At 37.8% G+C, this 20,447-nt stretch overlaps 1 protein-coding gene across 4 annotated transcripts in view; it reads left to right on the top strand.

Moving 5' to 3' along the window:
* Positions 1 to 20,447, top strand: part of SRPK2 (SRSF protein kinase 2) — a 243,120-nt gene that overhangs the window by 93,860 nt on the left and 128,813 nt on the right. For 2 of the 4 annotated variants that reach the window (XM_068973392.1, XM_068973391.1), the window contains exon 3: positions 6,711 to 6,774. The exons of the other annotated variants lie outside the window; for them this stretch is intronic. In XM_068973392.1, coding sequence (XP_068829493.1) covers positions 6,711 to 6,774 — 64 coding nt within the window. The remainder of the gene's footprint in view (positions 1 to 6,710; positions 6,775 to 20,447) is intronic. 4 annotated transcript variants of the gene reach the window in all.

Below are 20,447 nucleotides of genomic sequence, written 5' to 3'. Positions count from 1 at the left end.
GACACTTAGCACCAATGAATCAACTTATCCTTGATTGTTCCTAACAATAACTAACCTTCTTAGCTTGCTTTATATTGTCATTTGTCAGTGGATTTGCCTGAGGTTCAAACTTTTTTTTTTGTATTGTCCATCAATTTTGTCTAAAATTGCATACTTTGTTGCAGATTTTCAGAAAGCGAAGTAAACACATATCTTTTTTAAAAAAGACTTATTGGAGAAGGGAAAGGCTACCCATTCCAGTAGTCTGGCCTAGAGAATTCCATGGACTATATAGTCCATGGGGTCGCAAAGAGTCGCACACTTTTTGGCTGTGGTGTGTCTTCATTGTGGTGTATTCTCATTGTTTGTTGCAGGCTTCTCATTCGGGCTTCTCTTGTTGTGTAGCACAGACTCTAGGCACACAGGCGCAATAGTTGAACCGCACCAGCTCTAGTGCTTGGCTCAGTATTTCTGGTGTGCATGGACTTAGTTACTCCAGGCGTATGCGATCCTCCTGGACCAGGGATTGAACTGATGTCCCTTTCATTGCAAGGCAGATTCTTAACCACTGGACCACCAGGGAAGCCCTAATGGTTATTTTTGCTTGCACAATTTTTGCTTTTTTGTGCATTCTCATCACAAAGAAGCCTGGAATAATAGGGACTCCTTTTTAGGCTAGACTGATCTTTCAGATGTTGGGCAGTTAATACTTGATGGACCTTCCTGGATGGCTCAGAGAGGTTGCTTTACTCCTGGCCCCTTTGAGAAGGGTATCTTGTGTGTTAGGTCTTCTGAATTTTCAGTCAGGACCTTAACACTTGGTCTTAGGTGGTACAGGGATTGACACTTGAGCCAGAAAAGTGTCTGCAGGCCCTCTTGTGGACTTAAGCAAAAGATACTCGCTTAAGTTGGAGACACCAAGAGAAGGCTTTAAGTGTGCATCCCAAGGCAGTAGACTCTGCAAATGTGTGAAGTAAAGAGGAGAAGCAGTTAATTGGTAGTGAAGGAGAAATAGAATTTTAGAGTCAGAGGTGTTGACCACCAGAGTGGGCAGCCTTAAGGTGGAAACAGTCCCTTTGAACATTTGGTACTGTAACTGGGTTTCAAGAGCTGCCCTTTTTTCTGAACAAGATTCTGAGACCTGCTGAGGCTTTTTCATCATCTAGATTTATTCTTGCTGTATTATCCTATCATCTGAAGTAACCTGAGCACATACCTGTTTCTTGTAGCCTGAAAGTCTCCAAACTTGACAAGTGAGAGGAAATTTAGTAAATCTGTTGGAATAATACCTGTGTTAAAAGGATGAAGGCCATAGAGTTTAGGTAGAACTGTTTGTCCAATTGCGATGTCTTATTTAATTTCCATGTCATAAGAGTAAGGGGTCCTGTCTGAGCTCATGCTTGATGTTGAGTGATCTTAAAGGACACGATAGTGGATCATCTCCATTACAACCCCGTGTTACTCTTATGCTGCTGTTGCTCTTAAAATTCTAGGTGGATTCAGGACTGCCCTGTTTCCCTTAGGGTCTGAGTCTTTGAAGCACCTCCTTTACTGTACTTTGTTTCAGTAGTACTTATCAGTCACCAATATTCCTTGTCAGCGATCTTAGGAATTGGTTCGTCTCTGGACTCTTAATTGTTCCATGAGTCTTCACACTCATGGTATTGAATGGAAAATGAAGTATTAGAGATAGTAGGCCATTAGCTGAAGAGTTGAACTATTTATCTTTACAAGAAGTTTGAGTATGTTTTAAAGTGTGAGTGTAATAGGAATAAACAGATCATAAAGCAGGTCTGTAAGTTGAATAGAAGAGAATGAGTGGGCAAAGTCTCAGTGAATTGATTTTTCTTCTTTGTTATATATATTTAGTCATGAATAAGAAGAGTATGATGTCGCTGATCAACCAGTTTTACTCAGGAAAGTTGATTAACCGTGATGATTTTAATTTATTGGATGTATGAGAAAATTGTCTCCCCTAATGGCTCAGTGGTTCAGAATTCACCTGCAGTGCAGGAGATGTAAGAGACGTGGGTAGGTTTGATCCCTGGGTGGGGAAGATCCCCTGGAGGAGGGCAAGACAACCCATTCCAGTATTCTTGCCTGGAGAATCCCAGGGACAGAGGAGCCTGGCGGGCTACAGTCCATGGGGTGGCAGAGTCAGATATGACCAAAGTGAGTTAGCACACACACACACATGAAAAAATCACATTTAAGAAGTTGATTTAGAAGAAGGCTGGAATATTCTGCTTCGGTTGCTAGGTCCTTGGAAATTAGTGGTAGGTCTCAGAGACAGTAATCCTTTGGAGAAGATGAGGAATGTTATCGTTACCAGTTGTTTCTCTTTTCACGCCTCAGATTCTTTGTAGACTTCTGTGATTCAGTAGTGTGATGATCTCTGCAGACTCTCCTAGCTCTACTAAATTCTAGTTGCTGGAATCTCAGAGTAATTTTATCTAGAAATATTTATTTAAGAACTAGGAAATTAACTATATTGTAACTTTAACTTGAGTAGAACAGCTTAAGAATAGTATGAGTGTCAACAAGTAAGTGTGAATTGAAGTGAAAATTCAGGTCTTTATCTCTAAGGAAGCTGTGGTCTCATAGAGAGTGACACTATATATTTTAGTAATTCTGTAATGCAGGTACGTGTGATTTGTAGAGGGGCAGAGGAGACAAACTGTATTTTGTCTGGGAAGAGGTAATGTTTGGGCTGAGATGAGAAGAGTGAGTTGGGGGCTTCGCTGGTGGTTCAGTGTTTAAGACTGAGCTTCCACTGCAGAGGGCAAAGGTTCAGTCCCTGGTTGGGGAACTAAGATCTCATATCCTCTGCAGCATGGCTAAAGAAAGGAAGAAAGAGTGAGTTGGGTGTTTAACGGAGTGGATAGTGGCATTCTAGGGAGAGGAAAGTGCATAAAAGACTTGATGGTATGAGAAAACATGGTCTTTGGAGAATCACAGACTAGAGATCAATATTCTGGAGCATAATATATATATATATAATATATATGTATATAATATATATAAGGAGAATGGTGGCAGTAATATTCCAAATGAAACACAGGTGCTAGTCTGGGATCCCTCAAAAGTGTCTGTCTTAGTGGGGCAGTGGTGTTGCTGCTCACTGAGATAAAGACTGTAGCAGGACACATTAGATTGGTTAAGTTAGATTTGTTTTGTTGTTGTTGTTGTTGCTGGCTGCACTGCATGGCTTGTGGGGTACTAGTTCATTGACTGAATTGAGCCCAGGCCCTGGCAGTGAAAGTGCTGATTCCTAACCACTGGACCACCTGCGAATTCCCAGTGAGGTTAGTTGTAGAGATTGCATTCACAGCAAACTGGGGATCATCCATGTGAAAATGCCAAGTAGGCCTGGAAAGATACATAGTTCTAGGGTGCAGGAGAGAGTATTGGGCTAGAAATTCAGATCTGGTCATCATCAGTGCCTTGATGGTTATCCGTGTCATGGATGTCAGGGGTGTAGATAGAAGAGTCAGTGAGTGGAATCACCACCATTTAAGGTCCAGGTGAAAACATGATCCAGCAAAGAACCCAGGGGAGAATCATAAGAACCCAAAAGCACTGAAAACAAAGCTTGCATTGTTCTATAATGTTGCTTAGAAATTAAAACAAAGTTATGACTTTAAAAAAATCAACTTAATTATAATTTTAAATAATTTATTCACACTTCCAGGTACTACTTGCTTAATTCTTTGTGAAATAAGCAAATGTGGGCCTTCTTTGTACTCACTGGCCTGAATATATAAATGGAGATTGTAGATGGTTGAATAAATATGTATTTGCAAGGTTGTAAAACTGCTGCTTTGGAAGTACCAAGGAGGGATGGAAAAGAGAGTAATTTAAAATTGAGGGGATGGGCTGGGTGTAAGGTTTCAAAATGTGAACTTATAAAAACAGACAAGATCTCTATGTCAATTCATAAACCAAAGTAAATTCTAGAAGGAGTCCAAGATGTATGTGCAAGAATGAAATTAGAAAACATATTAGAGAAAATAGGATGACAATTTAAAATTTTTAGTGTGAGGAAAGTTTGTGAAGAAAGAGATTGGTGGAATTAATTGCAGAAAAATAAAGTGTAGGGTCTTGGATACTGTGAAATATCCAGTATGAATATAGAAAAACAACTAATTTGGGGGACAGATCTGCAGTGCATGTGAGGATGTGTCCTCTGTGTGGTCATGGTGGTAGATGACTCAGGTGATCAGGGGTTCAAGACACTTGGGGAGGCCAAAGGCCATGGGACTTAGCCAAGAGTATTTGAAATCATATTAACACGAGCATCAAAGCCCCCAGGACTGTGTTGGATATTGTGGTGGAATGAACATAGGGAGTAGTCAGACCCAAGAATGGTATTGATAAGGATTAGATAGGAGTGTTGATGGAATGTGTGGCTCTCAGTGGATACAATGTTATCATGGTATTTGTGAACATTCCGGAACCTTTCAGTCCTTCTGGAGCTATAAACAAATCTGAAGGTTTGAAGAAAATGTGAAAATCATTTTGGAAGCCTTCTCATGAATTATTTTAAACTTTTTTGATTTGTAGCTTCCAAAATCACCAGCCAGAAACTGGTTTAGAGCTTTGACTTTTCTAATACATGTGTAAGATGGGGGTGTACTTCATTAGAGTTATGCAGTTTAATCTTGGAGATTTTGAGCTTAAGTGCACAGGAAGTGTGAACCTTCTGTCTTTGTGGAATGAAAAACTGCTACAACAAAAAATGCAAGTGTCACCTCATTCCTGAAGTGGCTAGTTGATAAACTGAGAATAATTCTCTAGATATATAGGAAGGCAGAGATACAGATTAAAATTTAATTTCCATATATAATAGTACTGCAGTGATAGATGTATATTGTGGTTGCCAATAAGAAAGAGAAGGTGGATTAAAATTATAGAAAAGCTCTTTAAAGTGGGACAGACCTAGTCTACCTCATTATGTTATTCGGCAGATATTTACTTAGGATCCCATCCTTTTCTGGGCACTGCCTAGTAAATAGCAATAGGCAGAAACGGCTTATTACTTTGTGCTGAGCACAGCACTGTTTGCCTTTCATGAGCTTTGTCATTAAATCCTCACAATAACGCTTCACATAGAATTATTATCCCCATTTTATAGGAGAGGAGATAGAGGCTTAGAGAGTTTTAAGTAATTTCCCCAAGGTCGTATCGCTATTAAAAATGACGGAGGAGTCCGCTTTCAGATCCAAGGCTGCTTGGCGGTGGAGCCTGGAGCCTGAGTCTTAAACGGCTTTTTAAACGGGGCGTTACTGAGCGTTCACTATGGCACCAGGTGCCAGGCTCTGTAATCCACGTGAGAATCCTCAAGGTAAGTTTCGTTATCATCATCTTCAGTTTTGCTGCTGTGCTGTGTGCTCTCCCCAGTGGTAGTTTGGCTGTAGCCTGTGGTAGAGTTTATGCTCTCATCAGATATTCATGCCAGCTTTATAATGTCCATTGGATGAAGCTGTTAGCTCCAGTTTGGAAAAACTATTTTAGCAGCATTGAGAGGGTATTTTTGTACAAATCCATTGTATTTTATGCAACTATTTATTTTCCTTTTTCCTTTACATCTCATATTCCTTGTACTTCTAGAATTAAGATTCTTAAAAAAATCAGTTTACCCTTTAAACAAATCTGAAAACTATTGAAGTCTACTTTGAAATTTCATGACTGCCTGTAGATTTCAGTGGCACTGTGTTTTATGTTTGATATGTGAATTTTTAAGATTTTGAATAGGAAAACATTTACAAATAGGAAATCAGCATTATATATATGAAATAGTCTGGGTAATAGGACCATGTCAATTTTTCTTCACATAAAATTATGTTCTTGGGTTAGTGGTTAGTATTTTAAAGGAAATGTGTTAGGTTTTCCCCCTTTTTCCTCTTTTATTTTTATCTCACTTTCCCGTTTAGTCTGTGATCTGTTTTTCCAAATCAGTATGAGCAATGATCTTTTAATTAAATAGAATTGGCGCTTACATTTCTGTTGCAGATAGCATTGTCAGTCCTCTTCTAAAAGGACAAGTATATTATCTGCTCGGTAACTGGGTGTTGCTGTTCACTTGTGCTGTACTGCAAAGGAGGAGGGGAAATTAAGGTGTAAAACAGAAGTGCTTTTCTAAAGGAGTTAGGCAGTAGGTACTAAATGTATCTTTAATTAAAAGACAATCAATAAATTTTAACAAAGATTAAAATATTTTTAATCTAAAAATTTGGGTTCTGGTTTAATATTTCATTCTTAAGTGACAAAAATGATTCACTGAGCCATATTTTTCAGGGCTGGTGAAATAGAAGTAGCCAAGGGTTGCCTGTCTGTTCATTACAGTCTGTAATTTTATTATCTCAGCTTCTCAAATTATCTAGTAAATTGAATCCAGTTGTTAGCATTTTTAGTTTGTATTTTAATTTGCCGCATTTAAAATCATCTTGGAGAGCCATGCTAGTTCTACCTTAAAAAAGAAAACACCCCTCTGCTTGGCAGAAATGGTACTTCCTGCTTTCATAAACAGTCATGTGCATAGTTTAGCAAGGCCTGATGCCTCTGGAGCTTTTTCCCTTTATAGCACCATTGAATCCCAGTCCTGACAGAAGTACTGCGAATCTTGTGGCCTCATTCTGAACAAAAGGGATTAGAGAAGAAAAATCTCTTGTTATAAGGCTTGAAAGCAAGGGCAGGCAATCTTGGTTGTGAATATTTTCTGATTTTTCCAGAAATCAAGCAGAAGATTGAGCTGCTGATGTCAGTTAACTCTGAGAAGTCGTCCTCTTCAGAAAGGTACAGCTACATCTCTTGCATGAACAATTAATGGTGTAGCATTGCTAAGAAACAAATCAGGGCATATTGTTTTCTTGTCAAGTTTGCTATATAACGTATTGTACTGCATGCCGGTCATTGTGCTGTTTTGAAGATGTGTATTTGAGTAAGCTGTTCTGCTTTTACAAAAGGGGTAATTGATTTTTTTTTTTTTTTAAATAGTGAAGCCTAATCAGCTGCAGCATGCACACCATAACACAGCAGACCACTGGCTTATGTGTGACAGCTGTTGAAGGCTTTAAAAAATAATTTACTTGGCTAGAAAATAAAAATCTTGCTTTCTTTAAGGAAATAGTGCTAGGTTTTCTTCCTATATTTTGAGGAAATTTTGCTACACCAAATTCCCAATATTATTTGTAAGGTATAGGTTAAAAATACTTAGCTTTTGGTTGTAATAAATATTTTCTTGTGTGGAAAGGGAGTGCCATTTGTAAATAGCTTAGGAATTGCAAACCCACATATTAGTCACATTCTGAAAGAGAGATACGATGCTTCTTCAAGTCTGTGCTAGGAAATGGAACAGTCACTGCATGCAGTAATGGTTCATGCCTGCAGGTAAGGACAAAATGACTCAGAAGTATTTTTAAAGCGATTATTTTATCTGTCAATCAAATGATTATACCTATAAGGAGATATTTCCATAAAATGTCTGTTTAACTTAATAAATAGAATTAAGATACATTTCTCTCAGGTCAGAAATGAGACTATAGTTGCCTATTTTTATATGTAAATGTGTGTTCACTTCTGTTTACCAAAATGGTTTTATACTACATGTATTTTAAATTGAAGTTCTTGGGTATACAATTGGTACTTACTTTTCTGTTGGTTACCTAATAGTTTATACCTAATGTTGATATTTTTATATTTAAGATGTGTTGATTTATCTCTTTCCTGGTTAGTCTTCAGGGTTGTCTTTTTGTTCACATTTAATATTTAGGAAGATATTATGGAGAAATAATTTGCTAGTTAAAGAATGATGTAGGAAAAACACCAGAAAGAAAATAGGTGAAGAACCCAGCATGGTAAAATGAATTTAATTATAGTACACTAGTGTATGGAGGACATGATCTGATGGCAAAATGATGACATTAAATTGATTTATTAGTATAATTGGGTGAAAGGCCTCTGGCTTTAATTTAGGGAATTATAAATAAGGAAGATATTACTGCTTTCTTTAGAGGTTGAAAATAGAAAATTTTAGACACATTTGTGTTTATTTTTATGTAGCTTCCAACTTCTCGTTTATGCCTAGCTATCCCATTTTAAGCGTTCTTTTTTGCTGAGATAAAAAATAATCTTCAGCCTTGTGAATATTCTGCCAGTAAAATGGTGGTGATGGGAAGAGGAGAGGATGGTGGTGTAAATAGTGATCAGATTGGGTGCCAACTGTAATGTTAGAGTTTTGTTACTAGGAAGAGCATTCTTAATGGCATGACAACAGTAATTATGCTGGCTTTTTGAGTATCATATTTTCTCTATTGAGAAATTGAAGGTTGAACAGAATGGATGAGTTTTACCAAGAAACAAGTTTGGAATGGGTGAGGCGTTTATGGTTAAAATATACTCTTATAAGGAAATATTCTAAAATATTTTGATAAAGACATTTATTTATTTTACTGTCTCACCTAAGGTCTTGTGGTTAAATCTGATGAAAGGGAGGATGAATGCGGACATGATTTTAAAGTTTAGAAACCAGCCACTGTGCTTATGACAACTTTATACACATTTTTACCAGAGCTTGCTTGCTTTATTATTCTTTTGGGGATTGTTCACACATATATTTAGCAATTGTGATATGCTGACCTAATGGATATTAATGTAGTTTATGGATCAGCCAACACTTTGCCAACATAGAAGTTGTTTTACTAATGTAGGCATATTAAAAATAGAAATTACTCTTCCTCCCCCCCCCCATTTAAAAAGTTATACAATGACAAACAGTCTTTTTTTTTTTTTTAATTTATCTGGAAGAATTTGAAAACCAAGAATCTGAAGTTTTAAAAAAATTATGGCCTAATTATACTATATTCGGCCTACAAATTTAATATAGTATCCTGTAACATTGCCACTACACTCTGCAATTCCTTGTTCTCTAATCACTTGAATTTTTAACATCTTTGACTGTTTTATTTTAAATTAGTTATTTGAAGCATGGCATGAGTCTTAAAGATATTTGGAATTTACCTCTGGTCAGTATTTCCATGTATTTATTGGTTAAAAAAAGAATGAAGAAACCTTGGTTTTCTTTAAAGAGAGTTATCTTTTGTTACGATTGATTTTCTTTACTGTTTGCAGTGTAGCATGCTCTTTGAATGTTTGGGAGAATCAAGTGGAGGAATGATGTTTTTAAGTACAAAATACAAACAGTGATGTGATGTTCCTAATAATCTTAACAGATCTCAATACACCTTGAAATTTATTTACTTATTTGTAACACCTTAAACAGAATGAGGGGGATCCATCCAATGTCATTTGGCTGGGGAGGTGTGGAGCACTTCTTTTCAGAATGGCTGACTCATAGGACAAAAATGAATTGGGTGACAAAAGTTACAATTTATTTTTTGGTTTTATATGTTGGAGAAAGAGAAAAAGTGTTAGCTTGCCTATTTTAAAATTTAAGGATGGAGAACACTATTGAATGAATAAAAAACCAAATGATCCTAATTATTGCCAGTTAAAAGGAACACATATGTGGCAAGAGTGCCCTTCCCCAGATTTTAGGAATAAACCTTACACTGAGTATTTTTCTTCTAATGGAGCTACTGTTGAACAGATGAATTGTATTCAGCTTAAATATGATAGAGACAAGGGTCAGGCACAATTTTACTTCTTCATCTACTGCTACTTACTGTTTTTTAAAAAAGCCATGTGTATTTATTTGATGCAAAAATTAAGTTTTCAGATATTTGCTTCTTCTTGCCTTTTCCTAGCTAGAACACTCCAGGGAAGTGGAAATTTATGGGATTACAGTCAGTGGGGAAGAAGAGGATGGTAATAATGATAATACCTAGGAAAAAATATAATGATCATTTATTCAACATTTGTAGATGATCATTTATTAAACATTTTCAGATACTAGTTCCAAGTGAGGGGAAAGTGTGTGAGGGAGTGGGGTGCTGTTGGAAGGACTCTGATAAATCATTCCCAGAAAGGTCCTAAGTGAACAGAAAGCACTTTGCTCTACTACAAGTTTTTTCAAACTCTATTACTGCTGCTTCAGTGGGCTCATGAACAAACTCAGACCATACTTAATACGGAAGAGTTGAGCCCAGAGTGCTGAGAGCTGTGATCTCCAGTCCATCTAGGCTGAATTCAGGAAGAGTTGAGGAGATAAGAGGTAAGGGGCTTGAGAAGCTGAGAATCTGCATTTGCCATAAGCATTGCCCACATCTGCTGTTATAAAATGTGAATGAATGATGTGATTAATAAGGTTCACAGTCACTCAGAAATTAGAGTGTCAGAGCCTTGTAGGAAATCCATTTCCTTTTCAGGGGTTTCAGGAAATGGATACTAAAAGGACCATTTCTTGTTGTGCATGTGTTTCTTATTATTTTTCTTTTTTTGCTGTCAAAGGGGTCTTTATATTGGAATAGATAAGTAGTATCCTAGATCTTTAGCATCCCACAAAGCTAGCACATTCTTGGCAAATTGCTAGCTACCTTTTAAAGAAGAGAGAAAGGGAGAGGGTGAAAGTATCATAAAAATAATTATGCTGTGGCCTATATTCTACCAATTTTATGTAGACAGAGTTGGTAAGAGGTGATGGAGAGTGGTGCGTTGCCCCTCCCTTCATATAAGGGCATTCGAAATACATAAAGAACCTGTGCTGTGTGGCATGTGGGATCTTAATTCCCCAACCAGGGATGGGACCTCTACCTGCTGCACTGGGAGTGTGGAGTCTAAAGCACTGGGCCACCAGGGAAGTTGTGAATCTGTGCTATTTTTGTGTATATATTTTAGTTCCTTTTCTTACTTTGGAGCCTATTCAGTGAAGAGAAAAAGGGCATATGATAATAATGCGTGGTTGCAGAAAGCAAAAACAGAAGTCTGGAAGAATCAGGAGAACGGAAGGGAAAGAATAAATAAGTATCTCACCATATGAAGAGAGAAGAAAGTAAAGGATGTTCAGTGGAAAATGATCCAGGATCAAGGGGTCTTTTATTTGCTCTGATATTGAGTTTATTTTTCTCCATGTTGCTGTGGTGAAGTAGTTGTGAGAAGGAGAGCCAAATTTTATAAGATTCTCTCTTCGTTGAACCTATCCCCTCCCCATTCCAATACAAAGGGTAGATGGGCCTCAGTGATCACTATTTTTCCCCTTCCCACCTGTCACTCTGACATTCTTGGCTTTGTTTCTGTATTTGCAGGATAGAAGCATTTGAGACATTTTTCTTGAGTGTTGAGATGAGATAACTGGCTTACTGGGTTGTCTTTTGTCTATTCTGTCTTTATGCTTTCTTCTGCTTTTATTTATTATTTAGTAGTATTTAAATTGTAGTTGTATATGGGAAAGTGTGTAGATCATAGATCATTATAAAATTCAGTTTGATTTTTTCTTTTTTGTGTAGTTTATGTGTTGTATCTAAATCTTGGCCAAGTCCATCGTCACTAAGGTTTTCTTCTAGGTTTGCATATAGAAATTTTCGGCTCTTAGTATTAAGATAGAAGTTGAAATTGTTTCTGTACATGACTAGTCAGTTGTTTCATCTCTTTTTGAGTATATACACACACACACACACACACACACATACACACTCTGCATACGCTTTTGGTCTGTCTTCTCCCAGTGTTACCTGTGTGAGAGTCATATGTGTTTCCCTGTGTAGTTGTAATTGATGCAGTCTCATTGCTGTACAGTATTCAACATATGAATATACCTAACAGTAGATAAATAATCTGTTCTACTATTGATGAGCTTGTGGAATGTTTGCAGCTGATAGTTATTAGAAGTAGTGCTGCTGTGAGCATTTGTATACATGTCTTTTGGTGAATGAACCTTTGCATAGCATTTCTGTTGCGTGTATTCCTAGGAGTGCAGTTGCTGAGCTTTGGTGGATATTGCCAACTTTCCGAAGCAAATGTGCCAATCTGCACTCCCACCAGCTGTGCTCCAGGTCTTTGCCAGCTGGCTTCTGTATATTCTTTCTCTCTTCCCTTTCCTTCCCTTTCCCTTTCCCTCCTTACTTCCTATTTCTTTTAGCATTCTGGTGGATGTGCCAGGGTGACCTAGAGTTTGAACCTTTTTGAAGAGGACTAGAATCAGATAAGGGACTATTTCTGAGTTCCTAAGGTGGCTCAGTTGGTAAAGAATCTGACTGTAATGCAGGAGACCTGGGTTTGATCCCTGGGTTGGGAAGATTCCCTGGAGAAGAAAATGGCCACCCACTCCAGTATTCTGGCCTGGAAAATCCCACTGATAGAGGAACCTGGTGGACTACAGTCCATGGAGTCGCACAGAGTCAGACACGACTGAGCGGCTAAACCACCAGCAAAGATACTTAGGAAGAAGATCAGAATGAGAAGTTTAGACCAAACAAGAACCAGAGGATATAGCCATCTGAGGTACTGCTCTCCCACTCATGACTTCTAGTCTTTTACTTGGGTGTCACCATAGATATTAACATCAGTTTTCAGATTTGGTTTTAGTAACAAAATTATTCCTTCAGCTGAACCTTATGTGAAACCTTTCATGCAAAACATAAAAAAAGAAAACTATGAACAGGGAAGCAGGAAAGTGAGCAGAGCCCCACAGTTGTTGACACTCAGCCACCCCAGCCCCGAGAACCCCTCCCTAGAGTTCTAGTCCTTGCTACTTTAAAACCCTTGATGGAGGTAGGCCCCATAGGTCAGATGAAGAAATTATGACATTTTTTATATGTTTTGGTCTAAGTGTAATTGTTCCTAAATTACTTTGTTCATTTGTTACCTATTTAAACTTTGATTCTGTATTCTGATGCCTCTAGAGAGGGTTGCCATATTACAGCCATTTCAAACCTTCCAGAATGCAGATCTTCTCAGATAGGTAACTCCACTTTACAGACTCTTCTGCTGTCTTCCTGTTGTTCTTGGCCTAAAGGTGAACGCCATACCTGGGCCATTGAGCACTGGTACTCTTCAGCCTAGCCTCAGACTCCTCCACTCTGAGCATGTTCCTCCTGCCATGCTATTTTGCACCTCCTAACCATCTCATCTCAAGGAAGCCCTGTCTCGGTCAAATTATGCCTCTTATACGCCATTACAGAACCATGCATCTTTCCTTTGTAGCATTTGTCACAGATGCTGTTTGTCAACTGGGAGTATCAGTGACATTTGATTTACTTACTGGTTTACTTACTATTAGCCCCAGCTTATGATCTCAAATGCAGAAGTGCTCTCATCACAAAATATTTTTTATGTCATCATTTTCAGCTTATAAATTATGAACTTTGTGCAAAGGTTTTTTTTTTTTGGTGTAGGGAGATACCGATTTCTATGGTATTGGCATAGGTTAAGTCAATTATATATATATATATAAATCATATGATCAAGTATATGTGTGTGTTAAGTTGCTTCAGTCATGTCCAACTCTTTGCAACCTCATGGACTGTAACCCGCCAGGCTTCTCTATCCATGGGATTCTCCAGGCAAGAATACTGGAGTGGGTTTCCTTGCCCTAAGCTAATTTAACTCTTAATGTCAGGGTTACAAATCTTAGCTTTTTCCTATCACCAAAAAAATAGTTTATTATTATATATATTTACATTTGTTTTAATGCAAAATAGAAATTAAAGTAAATCTGGACATGGTCCATCTTGGTTCTGAACTGGTACCATCAAGCCATATAGCCTTTTATTTCCAAATGTTAGTATTTCAAATATCATCTTGGTGCTTTTTTTCATGGTTTACACTTTACCTTCTGCTGTTAACATCTTATTTTTTGCTTTTTTAACGGTTTACATTGATAAAATACATAACATGAAAACATAAAATTTTATAATGCTTTTTAAATGCTAATTTTCTTTAAAAGGGAATCTTTGTACCCCTCCCAGAATGGGAGAACCAGTATCAATTGCCTTTAAAAACAATTGCTATTAAATTCTGTCTAGATTCTGTTGTCTGATAAAGCCTTCAGGCCTGAGCCATATGCTCTTTCTGTTTACAAGGGAAATTAAATTGGCCGGTGTCATAAAAGAGCTTAAATATGTGTGAGTACCAAAGTGAGGCTTGCTCTTTGATATATTCTGATAAATTTAAAGAACCTTGGGAGACGGGTCATTTTCTCAGTATGTGATTCAATACCTAGTCCAAAGTATCATACCAGATCATTTTATGTACCAGCAGTGGCACTTCCTCTTCACTTTGGGAACCCCTCCCCCGAAATGGTAGTTCAGGGAAGTTTTTAACTAATGTGAGCTGCAATGGCAAAAAAAAAAAAAAAAAGTAATTCTGAGCAATCATATTGCAGATCCCTTTGAGGCAGAAATTAATGTGCCACTAGTTAGAAGAAATTAAGACTAACTTTGGTATAGATTACATTTGTCATGCATCCATTCTCAGTTCTTGGAAAAGAACCTGATGCTGGGAACGACTGAGGGCAGGAGGAGAAGGGGGCAACAGAGGATGAGATGGTTAGGTGGCATCATCGACTCAATGAACATGAGTTTGAGTAAACTCCAGGAGATATTGAAGAACACGGAAGCCTGAGGTGCTGCAGTCCATGGGGTCACAAAGAGTTGGACACAACTGAGCAACTGAACAACATCATCATCATCATCATTATCATTGGGTCCTCCAGCCAACATGTATCAGCAGCTGCCATGTGCTAGCCAGTCAGTTATTGGGAGACCAGGGAGCAGCAGTGGCAACACAGAAGCAGAAGAGATTTTGGTGGATGGCTTACCCCTGACATACCCTGGTTGGTGGATGTGCACTGCTGAGTTACTGCATCATGAATGACTCTATGGTGGGAGGCCATTAGCACTCTTTGAAAGGATTATAAATAACCAATAGTTGCATTTTTGAGGAATGTATACTTAGACTATAGCTGTGGTGAAGGGTTGCAAACACAATTGTCTACTGAAGGCTACTGTAAAGGAGCTATGAGGGCCTGGTGGGGACTTTAACAAATTGGCAACCACAACCCTATCTAAAGAGAGGGCACTGATCAGCTGTTGCTGATTGCTGCCATGCTGAAACACAGACCAAGTTGTGTGAGTTTCTGTGATTTTCAGGAAAAGTTGAAAATTTGGTTTTCATATAAAGTGTCTCTTATTTTAATTGAGAGTGCGGATTAGAAAACAAAACAAAGCAGAAACTTGTACCAGTCGTTTTTTTTTTTTTTTTTAAGAAAGTATCTGTTTTCTAAATTCAGTTCATGGTAAACATTTTTTCTACTGTACTGTAGCACATGGATTTACAATTTGTGAGCCACAGACCTGTGCAGATTTATTTTCAAGGAATCATATGAGTACTAAATCATATGAGTACAAAGCATTATCTATGGAATATAAGTCAAACAATTGTCTTGTTAAGGCATGTATTTGTAGGTTTTCTTGACATTTCAAATACGCAGAAATACTGATGACCTCCCCTCCAATAACCACATGCTAATAAGATACCTCACATTCCATGAGATATCAACTGAGAAAATGACCTCCAGAAGAGATGCATTTCTCAGATGGAACATAAACTATAATAAGGAATCTGAAAATTACAGAGGTAGAACAGTGTTCTGTTCGAATGACTGCCACTTCATCCTTTCCTCCTTTTTCCTCTTTGCTTCCATCTCTCCCCACAAAAAGCATTTTAAAGCTAGTTAGACAGAAGGGTGTTTGATCCCTGGATTGGGAAGATCCTCTGGAGGAGGAAAAGGCAACCTACTCCAGTATTCTTGCCTGGAGAATCCCATGAACAGAGGGTCCCAGGGGACTCCTGGCATGTGACAGTCCATAGGGTCGCAAAGAGTCGGCCACAACTGAAGCAACTTAGCACGCACGCATGCAGGATACCTACAACGCAATAGAAAAGGGTCAGAGAAAATACATGTCAGGGTAGAAAGTTACGAGGGAAGAAATTCAGATACACACACAGATATGTGGTGTTTTGCTGTGCAACTTCTGGGGAAGGTGACTAACAGATTTGGCCTTATGTTTTCTAACAGGCAAACTAAAGGAAAAAACGTAACATTTCTCTTATTACCTATAAAGAAAAATATACTAATTTATGCAGGAGAATCAAGCCTTAATTATTATTATTATCTAACAGTCTTTCCCACGTATCTCAGAAGATACACTTACTCATTTTAGAATATTCAGATTAAAAAGAAAACAAAGTGCTATGCTTTTATCATTAAAGTTCCATTATTATTATTAATGTTTTTAAGGCTAACTTTTGTTTCAGCATAATGTATGTCTATAAAATTCAAGCAGATGTATGTTAATATTAATAACGTCACCAACAAGAAAAACCAGTGTCATTCTGACAAATTATTTAGGCCTAATTAATATTTTACACTTAACATATGCAGTTTTTTTTATGACAAACTTTTTTACTTACACCCTCATTTGGGGTTTATGTATTAGTCTCTTTTTGAGTGTTTTATAGATGACTTTAGGCAATATCCTAGGCAGTGTTGACTTACTAGTCTCTTTGCTCTTCGTCTCTTCCTTCTAGTAAAGTCAAATATTGTTGTGGTACCTTTGGTGTTTCTTCGGGTGTTTGTGAGTGATAGTGAAGTCTGTACGATCAACTTTAACAAGATACAAGATGCAGTAGATTGTTGTATTCACTTCAGTTCAGTTCAGTCGCTCAGTCGTGTCCGACTCTTTGCGACGCCGTGAATCACAGCACGCCAGGCCTCCCTGTCCATCACCAACTCCCGGAGTTCACTCAAACTCACATCCATCGAGTCCGTGATGCCATCCAGCCATCCCATCCTCGGTCGTCCCCTTCTCCTCCTGCCCCCAATCCCTCCCAGCATCAGAGCCTTTTCCAATGAGTCGACTCTTCGCATGAGGTGGCCAAAGTACTGGAGTTTCAGCTTCAGCATCATTCCTTCCAGAGAAATCCCAGGGCTGATCTCCTCTAGAATGGACTGGTTGGATCTCCTTGCAGTCCAAGGGACTCTCAAGAGTCTTCTCCAACATCACAGTTCAAAAGCATCAATTCTTTGGCGCTCAGCCTTCTTCACAGTCCAACTCTCACATCCATACATGACCACAGGAAAAACCATAGCCTTGACGAGGCGGACCTTTGTTGGCAAAGTAATGTCTCTGCTTTTGAATATGCTGTCTAGATTGGTCATAACTTTTCTTCCAAGAAGTAAGCGTCTTTTAATTTCATGGCTGCAGTCACCATCTGCAGTGATTTTGGAGCCCCCCCAAAAAACTTAGGCATTTATTAAATTCCTTGAGTGTACTTAGTATTCATGCTAATGAATCTTAACTTTGTAAGAGATTTCAGGAAGTTAAATGATCCAAGCTTCTCGCTCCAGACAGATAACCTTCAACACAGATGGTTGGTTTTTCTCTTTTTAGTTTAAAAAAAAAATGTAAAGGAATTAAGATTCTCTAACCTTCCTTGTTAAACCAGGGCCTTGTGGATATGCAGTAAGTCTTCACTGACAATTGCAAAATTTAATCATCTTTTCATTCAAGATCTTCCCTTTGACAAAATGCAATTTTATTGGTGGAATTTGAATCTTTTGGGAGGAGTAAGGGTAAGGAGTATGCTTTGTACAACAGGAGTCCAAATCCTTAGGTTAGCCTAGAAGTAGCGTAGGAGAAGTCAGAGTGAGATGAAATGTGTGGGACCATCTGAGAGCTCTAAATAATTGCACATGGCTTGGAATGAGGTAGAAGAAAGGATGGGAAAGTAGGTGAGAGAGAGATGTTGTACCCTGATGGAAAGGACTCTTCTATGTAGCAGTAAGGGTTTTGACTTTTATGCTATAGTTTACAAGAATCATGGAAAAGTTTCAGTAACAGAGGTGTTCTGCCCATGTTGAGAACAGATACATGCTCCATAAGGTTAAAAGTAAGGTCTTTTAAGGAAGTAAAAGAAATACATTTTATCTTCTAGGCTTGAAGGTTGTAGCATGTCCTGTAGAGTTGATAATTCATTTGTTCTGGAAATGGGTAAAAAAATTATAGCAGTGTTTTCCATTTGAGTGAGAGAGGGCAGATGAATTCCTTGATGCTGGGAGGATTACCAACAGAGGCAGTCAGGACTTCCTGGTGGTCCAGTGGCTAAGAATTTGCACTCCCAATTCAGGGGCCCTAGTTTGATCCCTGGTCAGGGAACTAGTGGAGTAGGAAATGGCACCCCACTCCAGTATTCTTGCCTGGAGAATTCCATGGACAGAGGAGCCTGGAGGGCTATAGTCTTATCAGGTTGCAAAGAGTCGGACATGACTGAAGTGACCTAGCACACACACACTCAGGGAACTAGATGCTATAACTAAGACTCAGTGCAGCCGAATAAATAATATTTTTGTTTAAAGCACAATCACACATGTGTACCCATGGCTGATTCATGTCGACGTATGGCAAAAACCATCACAATGTTGTAATTATCCTCCAATTAAAATAATTAAATAAGAAATAAAATAAGCAATGAAGTCCTACTGTATAGCACAGGAAACTATATTCAGTATCTTGCAGTACATTATAAAGGCAGAGAAACTGAAAAAGCATCTAAGGTGTATATATATATATATATATATATATGTATATAAAAGTATATATATGTTTATGTATAAATATATATGTAACTGAATCACTTAGCTGTACAGTAGAAACTAATAGAACAATGTGAATCAACTATACCTCAGCTTTTAAAATTTCTTAATAAATAAGTAACCTAAAAAAATGGAAGCATACTCACACTCTGCTTTTTTTTTTAAAGGCTATGAAATACATTTTTCTTGAAGACTGTAAAAGGAGGTGATTCCGTATTTGTTTGGATGGGTAGATATGCTCTAAAGACAGATAGTTTGCCTGTTGGACCTTAAGTATTTTTTCTATGTTATATATAGTTGATCATGATTGCAGGATACCCAATAATCATGAATATGAAATATTAAAATATCAAATGTTTGCCTCAAAATTTTCTGTCAACAGTTTGTGACAGAAGTCTTTGTATGGTGTATATGTAAAACTTCACTTCTATAATTTATCTAAAATACACTAAGCCAGGCCTGTACAATAGACTTTGTGTAGTGGTGGAAGGTTCTATAATGTGGTTATGCCTTACTGAGCATTTGATAAGTTGCTCTCATGACTAAAGAATAAATTGTAAATTTTTTTAAATTTTAGCTTAAAATTTATAACCACTGAATAATATTTTCAGATGGAAATGCCAATGAATTCTGTTGTCTTAACCTTTCTTTTTCCATTTAGAAAAGAGTATTATTATCTTTATTATTTTTCTTTCCTGACCTCTGCTCTATCCCTTTCCATTTTCTTGTTATTTTGCTTTTTATCCTTACAATATTACAGTGTATGGGTAAAAGAATTTATTTCCTTTACTTGAACTCAAATTGATAATACAAAGGCATTCACTAGTTATTTGTCATTTGATAAAGGTGTTTTCAGTTCTTCTTTCTCTTTTAAGGGTAAAAATAATCACTTAATTATTTGCCATTGCACCACTTAACTAAATTTTAAGTCCTCTTTTTAATGTTGTACTGATGTAACAGTGTCCAAGTCTGTGTTCCATCTGATTTTATGGTTTGAGGTATTTAACACATACACACATACACAGATTATTCTCAGATTGTTCTTGGCCTTGTTTTAGCCAGAATTTAAACAAAATCCAAGGACTTCCATAGTGGTCCAGTGGTTTAAAACTACACTTGCACTGCAGTGGGCCTGGGCTCAGTCCCTGGTCTGGGGATCCCTACATGCTCCCAGGCACTCCCTTCCCTCTTCCAGAATCTGTTCTTGTCCTCTTCACTTGCCCCTTAACAGTTTTGTATTGATTGTGATAGTACCCCCTGAATTCTGAATGAAAAAGGGCATTCTATTTTAAGGGTCAAGATAATCCTTAGTTTGCAGGGGCAGCCTTTAATGCGAGGCTGAAGAAAGTTGACAGCTATATTGCATACAAAATTATACTCACTCATGAAAAAAAATTATACTCATTTATGGAAAAGGAAGTCTGATGGAATTAAATACAGAATTGTGGGAGAAAGTTTTTTTATTTTGTTGCTGAGCTCAGTCATTTTCTTAGGAGACTAAATGTTTGCTTTTATAATTTGACAGTCTGTGTTTGAATAAATGAAAGACTTCTCTAGCAGAATCCTTGGCTGCCTGTGATGCAGTTCAACACCTTGGTCTGTTATATGTGATTTTCTCTTTAGTTTCCGTTCAGTTCAGTCGCTTTCTGGGCTTTTGTAGATGAAGGAAGAGAGTGTATTGATGGATTTATTGCTACGGTGGTACCTTGGTATACTTCTGTTTCACTATAGATGCAAGTATTTATTTCAAAGTGAATAAATCAAGAATTTGTGTTTGGGTGTTAATGAGCTCTGTGCAGTGTCCAGTTCCTTCTCGCTCTGTTGCTCCACGGTCATGTGCCCTCAAGGAGCTTCCGCTGCTGTTGCTGCCCTGAGGTCAGCTATGTTCCCTGTGGCAATGTGGCCCCTATTTCATGGT

The sequence above is a fragment of the Capricornis sumatraensis genome, chromosome 5 (genome assembly GCF_032405125.1).
Source record: "Capricornis sumatraensis isolate serow.1 chromosome 5, serow.2, whole genome shotgun sequence".
Classification (NCBI taxonomy): domain Eukaryota; kingdom Metazoa; phylum Chordata; class Mammalia; order Artiodactyla; family Bovidae; genus Capricornis; species Capricornis sumatraensis.
This window is presented reverse-complemented; position numbering and strand designations above follow the sequence as displayed.